The 10846-nt window shown below is 51.6% G+C and overlaps 2 protein-coding genes across 2 annotated transcripts; one reads left to right on the top strand and one right to left on the bottom strand.

Annotated features, from left to right (window-relative positions):
• The first annotated feature begins 1658 nt into the window (after positions 1-1658).
• On the top strand, positions 1659-6593 carry PCSK1N (proprotein convertase subtilisin/kexin type 1 inhibitor). Its single transcript, XM_019714266.3, has 3 exons — positions 1659-1894; positions 5402-5874; positions 6257-6593. Exons 1-3 carry the CDS (start codon positions 1781-1783, stop codon positions 6444-6446), a joined length of 777 nt encoding a protein of 258 aa, XP_019569825.2. The 5' UTR covers positions 1659-1780; the 3' UTR covers positions 6447-6593.
• Positions 6594-7728: 1135 nt separating this feature from the next.
• ERAS (ES cell expressed Ras) lies at positions 7729-8600 on the bottom strand. Its single transcript, XM_019714280.3, has one exon. The coding sequence runs from the start codon at positions 8453-8455 to the stop codon at positions 7754-7756; it is 702 nt and encodes a 233-aa protein (XP_019569839.2). The 5' UTR covers positions 8456-8600; the 3' UTR covers positions 7729-7753.
• Between the last annotated feature and the right edge of the window lie 2246 nt (positions 8601-10846).

Here is a 10846-nt window from a genome sequence, read left to right as displayed (position 1 = left end):
TGGTCACCTTTGGTCATGCACGTACTCAAAGGGGGAAGATTACACAAGGATATGAACACCAGGACGCAAGGATCATGGGAGCTACCTTAAGCATGTGTCCATTGCACCATCCTTGGGTATATAATCTTCAGGTCCATAAGGAGATGCATATAAGGTTTTTCATTGTAAAGTTGTTTGTAATACTGAGGAGATGGAGGCAGTTAGAATCAATGGATTAGATATTCTCACAGCAACATAAATGTATCTTTCTTCACTTTTATGTCATGTTACCATACTTCATTTTAATTCCAAAATGAAAATATCTTTATTTTTTTATCTGATTATAACAGTAATACTTACACATTACAACGTGTTTTTTTTCAGACAACAGAGAAAAGTGTAAAGGAGAAAGTGACAAATCATTAGTTATCTACCCGCCCGTACATAACCACTAACATTTCCTTCCCAACATATTCTCCTCTGTGGATCCACAAATTTTACCAAAGTTTTGTTTCCTTTGATGTGTCATTTTAAGTGGCTTGAAATCCTTTCTGGAACAATATATGGGTAAAACCTATCTACGTATTTATGGAAAAACAAGTAGATACAGACAGTTAAATACAGACAGAAGGAGGGTGTGAGGACAGAGCCAGGAGTGCAGTTTCCAGACTCTCGGCCTCACATAGAAAGGTGCTGGCTCAGGTAGTAAAGGGCCATCAACTGTGATCGGATGGCCATCAGCTGTGGCTAGTTGGCCGTCAGCTGTAACCAGTGAGCCATTGGCCACCCATATAACTGCTGTGGCTACGCTAGCAGCGAATGATGGTGGCTGGCAAGCGTGGATTGCAGTTAGCAAGGGGTTGGTTGGTTGGTTGTTGGTTGGCAGAGAAGCGGCCAGCGGATTGTGGATGCTGCTTCCTGTGTCTCCAACCCAGCCGCCAGCGAGAATATAGTGGCATGACTCCGGTATCTATGGCTCCGTGGGTGTTCCTTTTAGGCCTCACCATATCCTGTGTGCTTATGTGGGGAGCGGGACTAGAGACCCCACATGACACCCTGCATGACAGAGGGTTGTAGAGCTAAAGGGAGAAAAAGAATCAGAGGCAGAGAGAGACAGATGGGAGAGGAAGACAGAGAGTTATGGGCACAGAAGGACAGAAAGAGAAACACAGAGAGCCATGGAGCGATGAAGATACTAGCAAAGAGACAAGGACAGAACGGAAAGGAGCATTTATTGAGCTACTACTGAATGTCATTCTTATTAAACCTTCAAAGTCACTCTGAGGGGCACTTACTAGTAACCCCTTTATGCAGGTGAGGGGCTGAGTCTTAAAATGGTGAACTGACCTGTTCATGGTCACATCACCAGGATAGAACCCATGGCTCTGTAAAGTGCCTGGTCCATAATAGGCGATCCATAACTGTTTATCCAACGAACAAGGTCATATATCTCTTCTTCAAGGAGGGAGAGGTGGGGACCAGACCCCCATTCCACTCCATTGAGTTAATTTTTCCTCTCTGCTAAGGTGACAGCAAGGACTGTTGCCCTGGCAACTGCCGTGGCAACTGCCATCAGTCTCCAGCTCTCCACCTTGCCCCTTGGGCATCTCCATGGCAACCGGCGGGATGGAGGGGCTGCGGAAGCTCCCAGGCTGCGCCTGCGTCAAGTGGCGCGAGTGGGTGGCAGGAGAGGGCAGGCCGGCGTGCGCAGCTGCAGAGCACCGCAGCCTGGCCCGCTAGCCCCAGCGCTGCGCATTTGCCAGCCAGTCCGCCCGTCCGGAGCCCGGCTCGCTGGGGCAGCATGGCGGGGTCGCCGCTGCTCGGCGGGCCGCGGGCCGGGGGCGTCGGCCTTCTGGTGCTGCTGTTGTTGGGTATACTTCGGTCACCTCCTGCGCTCTGCGCACGGCCCGTAAAGGTGCGATCCGGGTAGGGCACGGGGTGGGGGGCGGGGGGAGGATGCTACCTCACCCTCCCCGACCCCAGCTGCCGGGACATGGGGAGACTTAGGCCAACGTGGCCCGGGATCCAACTGCCAGTCCGTGCCCAGGCCACGCCGGTGATCGCGGGGCCGGGCTGGGTCTCTGGGTGTGCGGGTGGCGGTGTCCTGGGCTTTGCCAGCAGCCGCGCCCTGCCCATCCCTCCCTGCCCGGCACCGGTGGCGCTGTCCATGGGACTAGTGCGTATTAAGGAAGGGGGTGCGCGCATCTTCGTCTGTGCGCGCGTGATGTGATGACACGGAGGTGAGGGTGTGGTGACCTTGTGTGTGTCCTTTGATGTGAGCGCTTAAGAGAGTCCATACAGAGGTGACGTTGTGGCTCCAGCTGGGCAGTGTGTGTGTGATGCTGGGGGTGCTTCTGGGTGTCTTTTCTCAGTGACACCGTGTGTATATTTGTGAATCCTATGGTGATGGCGTGACCTATGGGCGTGTGTGTGTGTGTGTGTGTGTGTGTGTGTGTGTGTGTGATTTCGTTTGTGTTCTGGAGGGAGTGGTCTTTGAATCCCCGGGTGCACATCCCATTTTGGTTCTGTTGCACTGAGTGACTACTAGGATTTTGTATGTGTGTTCATGAGGCTGTTTCTTACTGTTCCTTTGTAGAGCTGTGTCATTGTGGGGAGAGAAGCCATGATGTCTGTATTGCATTGTGTCTTTAAGGGTGCTGCGTGACCTTGCATCGGGGTAGCTTGGCGATTGTAACTGCATGAGCAGCCATTTGTGTGAATTTGTACAGTTCCTTGCATGTGGATGTGGCAGGGTTGGGTTGTATATGTGACATCTCAAGGCCTGTCAGCCCATGGCAGTGTGAGTGAGGCTGTGATTGCTAGTGAGTGTGTGATTCCCTGGGGGTGGTGGATGCCAAGGTCACTTGGAGCATACCCTCCTCTAACTCTTCAGAGCTGGGGAATTTTAAAAATTATTAAATATTTTATATACATGACATAATATATTTAACATATATGTGCAATGTAAGGAATTATGATAAAATAACCCCTGTGTGTGCCTACCACTCAGTTTAAGAAGTAGAGCACGACAAATCGAAGCCCCTGGGTACCCCTCCCCACAGAAGCCACTCTCCTCCATGATCATTATCCTGTATTTTCTGTTCATTAATCCCTTGTTTTTGTTTGTAACTTACAACATATACAATAAATAATATTTTGTTTAGTTTTTCCTCCTAGAAATGCAAGCATACTGGGTGCCTGGCCTCTGGTCGACACTAGGGGTCACTAGGAAGTCATCAGGTGTCGGTCTCAGGCAGCCTGCAGTACAACTCCCCAACCTCTTTTTTCCCCATCTCTACATTGATTGTGAGATTCCTCCACACTGAATGAGGTGTGGCTATCAGTCATTTTTTAATGCTGCATAGTATTTTATCCTATGAGTATATCATGGTTTATGATGCAGTCTCAATATATTAGTAGACAGTTGGGTTGTTTCCAGGCTTTTCTTTCTTTTTTTCTCCCTCCACTTTGATACCATGACAAACAGTGCTACTGTAGTTTTTCATGAATTTGTGTTCAGTAGTACCTTATATGTAAAAAAGCTTCCCTGGGGTGTAACATCCCAGGAGCAGATTGTAGATCTGCATCTTTTTAGACATTGTCAAATTGTTCTTCAAAGTTATTTTGGCAATTGACTTCTTACCAGCAACGTATGAGTGTTTCCATTTTTTCCACATCCTTTTCAACGTTGGACATTATTGGACTTTTTGATTTTGCCAATCTTTTGGACTATTTTGCATAGTACCTCACTGGCATTTTAATTTTCATTTCCCTGATTACTAATGAGGTTCACTATTTTTCATGTTTAGTAACTGCTTTTGTCTCCTTTTTGTGAAATACTTGATCACGAATTTTGCCTGTTTTTTATTGGTTTTTAGACATTCTTTGAATATTGGATACTAAACCTTTATTGACTATTGGTATTGCAAGTATTTTCTCCCACTCTGGTTTACTTTGCACTCTTTTTATGGTATCTTTGGATAAAAAGAAATTCTTAATGTAGTCAAATGTATTTGTCTTTTCCATTTTCTCAAATTTGGATCACTTGTTCCTGCATGATTTATTGAAGGAGTTCGTCCTGTCCCTACTACTCTGCAGTGCCACCTGTCATGTAGCAAGTGTCAACATGTGTGGATCTGTTTCTAAGTTTTGTTCAATCCTATTATTTCCTGTGCAGTATCTAACTTCTGTTTAAATTGCCTGTTTAATTTTTAATTTGCTTTAAAATATATTTCCAGGTGTTCTAGGTGTTTTGTTTTTCTTTTAAAAAGATTTTTATTAAAATATAGTTAACACACAACATTATATCAGTTTCAGGTGTACACCAGAGTTATTCAACACTTATAGACCTAAAGCAGTGATCACCATGATAAGTCTAGTAACCTAGAAGTTCTAGGTGTTTCTTTTTTCAAATCTTCATTCATCATCAATTTTATGGTCTCTCATTCCTTGTTCATACTTTCAACACCCTCATTTGTTTATTTAAACTAACGTAAATTGTTTCAAAACTGTCTGAACTACAAATTAGTCATTGTGTAATTTATTGTACAGGTAGACTTGCACACGTGCCAAATGATATATAAATGTTATTCATTATTTGTAAGAATAGCAAAAGATTTGTAAGAATAGCAAAAAACACCCTAAATATTCATCAATTAAAGACTGGTTAAATAAACTATTGTACATTTACACAAAAGGCATTCCATGCATAAGAAAGGAGAGAGAGAGAGAGAGGAGAGAGGAGAGAGGGGAGAGGGGAGAGGGGAGAGGGGAGAGGGGAGAGGGGAGAGGGGAGAGGGGAGAGGGGAGAGGGGAGAGGGGAGAGGGGAGAGGGGAGAGGGGAGAGGGGAGAGGGGAGAGGGGAGAGGGGAGAGGGGAGAGGGGAGAGGGGAGAGGGGAGAGGGGAGAGGGGAGAGAGAGAGAGGAGAGAGGGGAGAGGTTAATGAACTGATGTAGATATAGATTCCAAAAAACAAGGTGCCGAAAGGTCTGCTACCTTTTGGGTAAAACAAGTGGAACCTAAAATGCAAATATAGGTTCCTGTTGTCCACAACATTAATGTAAAAAAAACTATAGCTGTCATATCTACCATTGTTACTACTATAAAGAAACCTGGTCTCAGGCAAACAGCCCTAGGGCAAGTTCTGAGTCATTAGGAGGAAATCGGTGAGTGTGTGTGTGTCTGTAGGGGGAGTGCATCTCTCCGGGTCTTTTGTGGTTTTAAGTGTCGTCTGGAGATATTTGGGTGCTTTCAATGGCTTTAGGGGTGTGGTGCCTTTGAAGGGCACAATTTGAAGGGCCATGGTGCCTTTGGTGTTATCTGGGGATGTTTGAGGTTCACGGAGACCCCCAAATTGGGGGTCCCTGGCCCGACGTACGTTGACAACCCCCCCATCTTTACCCCCACTTCGTCTTCCCGCAGGAGCCCCGCGGCCTGGGTGCAGCCTCGCCGCCCTTGGGCGAGGCTGGTGCTCCCCGCCGCTTCCGGAGGGCAGTGCCCAGGGGTGAGACGGCGGGGGCCGTGCAGGAGCTGGCGCGGGCGCTGGCGCACCTGCTGGAGGCCGAACGGCAGGAGCGGGCGCGGGCCGAGGCGCAAGAGGCCGAGGATCAGCAGGCGCGGGTCCTGGCGCAGCTGCTGCGTGTCTGGGGCGCTCCCCGCACCACCGATCCAGCCCCGGGCCTGGAGGACGATCCTGATGCGCCCGCCGCGCAGCTGGCCCGTGCCCTGCTCCGCTCCCGCCTGGACCCTGCCACGCTCGCAGCCCAGTTGGTCCCCGCCCCTGCCCCCGCCGCTGCGCTCCGACCCCGGCCCCCAATCTACGAGGACGGCCCCGCGGGCCCAGAGGCCGAGGACGCCGGCGACGACACACCCGACGTGGACCCCGAGCTGCTGAGGTAGCCGGCACGGGGTGGGCGGGAAGCAGGCGCCAGAATCCTGGGGTGGAGGTGCGAATATCTGGGTCCTGGGACTCTAAGAAGGAGTGTGGGGGCAGAGGTGCTTGGCTAGGGGGTCTGGGGGACTGCACTCTCGGGCCCTTGGATGAGGGACTCCAACGCCCAGTTTCGGGAGAGGGGAGAAGGCGGGAAGCTGTAGTTTTTGGGGTGGGAGGCGGGGACTTTGTCTCAGGAAAGCAAAGGGCTGGGGACGCTGGGGTGGAGAAGAGACTGGAGGCGGTGGGTCCCCAGGCAGTATGGGGTTGCAGGGCCGTCAGGGTCCTAGGGCCCGGGCGTTGACACGCCAACACGTCCTCACTGCATCCGCTCTGCTCCCCTACAGGTACTTGTTGGGGCGGATCCTTGCAGGAAACGGGGACCCCGAGGCTGTGGTTGCCCCGCGCCGCCTCCGCCGCGCGGCCGACCAGGATCTGGGCCCTGAGGTGCCCCCTGAGGGCGTGCTGGGAGCCCTGCTGCGCGTGAAGCGCCTGGAGACCCCTGCGCCCCCGGCGCGCCGCCTCTTGCCGCCCTGAGCACCGCGTGAGTCCTGCGCGCCCTCGGGCCCAGGGCCGCTCCTGCCCGGACACCCCGACTGCTCCCCGCCGGCACGGTCCCCGCCAGCCGCAGTTCCTGCCCTCGAACCCCAAGATCCCCACAATAAATACGATCTGAAGCAGCTATGTGCTTGTTTGTGAGTGGCAGTTTCTAGGGGGCTGGAGGACTAGGTGGTGATGGCCCTTAGACCAGGAAGAGCGGCCCCTTACCTCGGTCCGGCACTTTAGAGACACCCCCTTAGTGCCGCAGGGGCAGTGCCTACCCAGTGACCCACTTGGATATGGGGAGCCCAGAAGGCTTTGGGGCCACTTTCAGGGCCAGCAGCAGCGTCTTCCAGGGTCCATCCTCCTGTTGTGAGGCGGAGGAGAGCCTGAGCTATGTTAGCTGGCATGTCCCCGAGCACCTGAGCTCCTCCTGTGAGGAGGGGCCACCGGAGGAAGGGAAAGGAGTGCGCTGCAAGTCAGGGCTCAGCCCTTCCAACGCACTGGCATCCTGGCATGAAACTCTGAGAAGTACCAACAATTCGAACCTCGGCCTCCAGGTCGTTAAGCAAGTGTTATTTGTTAAGGTAGGAAGCTAGAATGTATGCTGTTTACATTTGTTAGCTTGATTTGTAATATTTAAATATTTAGTTATATAGTATAGAGGCCACTGTATCTGTATTCTTGCCCACCCCGGAAGGTATCGGGAGTTGGCCTGTTGGTAGCCGGTTTCTGGTTATGGCCTTTGCACTGGTTAATCCCGCTGCCCCTGGTCATCTGCAAGGTTTTGCTCAAATGTCACTCCCCCAATAAGGCTTTCATCGACCTACCTGTTACACTTTATCCCGTCACCTGCCTTTAATATATAACTTTATGTCCTATGTACTGGGGCAGGGATTTTTTTTAAATGTCTTGCTTGCCTCAACATCCTTTGCACCCAAAGCAGGGCCTGGCACACAGCAGGCTCCCTCACATTTCTTGAATGAAAGGATCCTCACAATTCAAGTAACATTCTCCCCAGTTTCACTCCCACCCACATAACACTTAGCGTGGAGGCAGCTTTGAAACCTGAGAACACCATTTATTCAATTTTGCACAGAATCTCTCAACTTGCCAGAATGTAACCAACACTAGTATGCTGCACATTATCAAAAAGCCCATCACCAAACAAAAACCTCCCCAGAAGAGGGGTCCATCTATCTCTAGTACACCCAGTGTCCCACATAGCTAGTAGCTCAGGGGTCTCATTCCAAGGCACCACCACCCAGGCCTGGGGGAGGGTCCGCCTTTCTTGACAAAGACTTTCAGGCCACGGCACAGCCACCATGGCACATGGTCTTCCGGTGCCGGCCCTTCTGCCCACTGGATTTTGCCTCAGCCTCCTTTGCCATGGCATCCTGGGCCCTTTGGATTTCATGGATGAGCAGGGTAAAGGCCTCTTCTACACCTTGCCGTGTCTTCGCTGAGGTCTCCACGAAGGGGGCCCCCCAGCTCTTCGCGAGGTCTATTGCAGCAGCATGAATATCTCCGACGCCAGCCACCAGGTCGCACTTGTTGCCCACAAGGACGAGGGGCCGGGTGTAGTGAGGGCCCCAGGTAGCCCGCATTTGCTGCAGCTGCGTCAGAGAGGAGGGGTCGTCGAGGGCGAAGACACACAGCACACCATCCCCAACAGCCAAGCACTGGTCACGCAGGGCCTTATGGGCAGCCTGCCCTGCCGTGTCCAGCACGTTCAGAACACAGCCCCCCTCGCCCAGGGTCACCTCCTTCCAGTAGGAATCCTGGATCGTGGGGTCATGGTCTTCCACGAAGCAATCATGGTTCAGCTGGATGGTCAGCGCACTCTTGCCCACGCCACTGGCACCCACCACCACTGCCTTGTACTCCGGCAGCTGCTTGCCAACACCCTTAGAGGGTTCCTGAGCCCTGTGGCTCTCCTCCTGGGTGCTGGGGCTCCACGTGCCCAGGCCCAGATCAAGCGTGTTAGGTTTTGTGGGTGGCGCCATGCCCAGGGAAGAGATGTGGACAGCAGGTCTTGCAACTAGGAAGAGAAGAAAGACAACAGCACGCGGGGAGGGGGGGGATTGGAAGCGTTAGGTTAGGAGAGGAGACCATTTGGGGGCAAGGGGGCAGCTAGTGTCATTGACTCAACATTTACTGAGTGTCCAGTGTGTACTAGTCACCTTCTAATATGCTATGTATATATGTCGTTTACTCTCTCTCTTTCCCTTCTATGACATAAACTCTGTGAAGGGAGGGATTTTTAAAACAGCTTTGAGATACAATTTATAGACCATAAAGTTAACCTAGTTAAAAGTGTACAATTCAATGAATTTTAGTATATTCACAGGTTGTGCAACCATCACCACAATCTAATTTTAGAACATTTTCACCACCCCAAAAAGAAACCCCTGCCTATTAGCAGTCCTACCCCATTCCGGAGGGAAGGCAGGGATTTTGTTGGTTTTGATTTTGAATTTTGAACCACTGAACCCCAGCCCAGCACAATGCCTGTTGTACAGTATGTGATGAGCAATATTCTTGCCCCAGGGGAGTTTATGTTCTGAAAGATGATGACAACGAACCAAATAAAGAAACTGTGAAGTATGTTGGCCATTATATAGAATTCAGTCTTTATTACTTATTCAGCATACTGCTCCTGGGAACCTACCGTGTGGCAAGGTGGAGGAAAATAGAAAACAAACGCTAGCCCTCAAAAATGTGACAATCTAGTCAGGAAGACAGACACAGAGAGTTCAGCCACAGGTGATAAGTATACAAAGGGTGCTCAGTTAATGTAAGCATTTCCATTATAATTTTATTTCATTACTTTGAGGCTTCCTGCATGCCAGGCATTGTGATGGGTGCCAAGATGGGGGTGGGGAGTGACAAAATGAAGTCCCTGCCCTTGGGAGGATTAGATTCTAAAAGCGAGGAAGAGATAATAAACAAGATAAGCAAGTAAATTACCATGCAATTAGAAGAGGATGGGCACACAGCAGGCGCTCAATTAGTGTTAGCTATTAATAGCAAATAACCGTTAATTCATTCAATACACATCCTGGACTTAGTTCAGTGTGTGGCCTCAAGGAAATGCAGCATCTTAATGGCTGCTACCTGTCTCTCTGGAAACTCTGGAGCAATGGCAGTTTGGGGGTAGATGGGGGTTTCTGTTGAGTTTGGGACCTGGGGGTCAGCGTCCCAGACGGGGATCCAGCTGTGGGGTCCTCAGCCCAGAAAGATCCCTGAAAATAGTTCTTGGATGTGGTGGCACAGAAAGAAGGGGGCCGTGATGAGGAAAGAGGTAAACCGAGGACAGAATTCTGGGGCCCCCAAACATCGCGGACAGAGACAGGGAGAAGATGTAGCTGTGAGGACGACTGAGGAGGGGGCGAGGGCAGAAGCAGTGAGGCGGCCCCCGCGGTAGTCCCGGCTGGAGACGGCAGTGGTTGTGAAGAGGAGAGGTCGAATTCCGCTATTTTCTAAAGGTGGAATTAATCGGCAGGATTTGTTGAGAGATTAAGGGGCAGGGGAGGGGGTCAAAGATGACCCCTCAGTTTGGGGCCTGGGCAGATGGAAATCTGAGGGAGCCATCATTTAAGGGTGGGGACAGGTGGGATGGGTTCCTCCCTCTTGGCAAAGGTCGCCATGACGGTGACTAGGATCCCCAAAGCAGTGGGTATTATTTACCGAGAGCCTAGCTCATGCCTCTCTATCAATGAGGAACAGGAGGCTCAGAAACGTGAGGCGACGGCGACGGCCCGAGGTCCCAGAGCCCATCGCAGATCAACGGAAGAGAGGTGTCACCCTTCTCAAGTAATAGAGGAAACTTGCTTTGGAAAGTGCTCTTGGAGTGTCACTGTAGGGTCCTCGAGACCCTCTGACCCCCTTCCCCCACCCCACCGCAACCCCACCCCCATCCCCGCTGCCTGGACCACAGCCTTTGTGTGTCCTTTGTGTTCGCCTAATTGACCCGGGGGTGAGGTGGGGGGCATAGATTCAGGGAGAGTGGGGGGTTGAGGGACCACCCCAATGTAAGCCCTTACGACTCCCCTTTCAGGGCCAGCTCCGGATAACCTCACCAGGTTACACTTCCCCTGACTAAGCCAGGTGTGGTGGAAAGCTTGGGGCAGGGAGGGGTAACCCCCAAGTTTCACCTCAAAGCCCAGACCCTGTACTCAGTCTGCACCATATCGGCCAGTTTTTCTTCAGGGGGGACGGGGCAGGGCGGGGGAAGAGACGCCACCACCCCGAGGCCCGGTCCACAGCCCCGCTTCCCGACCGGCGCGGCGGGGCCCAGCTCGGCCTCCACAAAGCCAGCCGCCAGAGGGTCTGGGAGTTGGTGGCTGTCCCCCGAGGAGGGGTGGTGGCAGGGGAAGGGCTCCCCGCAAACCGCA

Source organism: Rhinolophus sinicus, chromosome 18 (genome assembly GCF_057876585.1).
Source record: "Rhinolophus sinicus isolate RSI-liver-muscle chromosome 18, RSI-T2T, whole genome shotgun sequence".
In the NCBI taxonomy this organism is placed as follows: Eukaryota; Metazoa; Chordata; class Mammalia; order Chiroptera; family Rhinolophidae; genus Rhinolophus; species Rhinolophus sinicus.
This window is presented reverse-complemented; position numbering and strand designations above follow the sequence as displayed.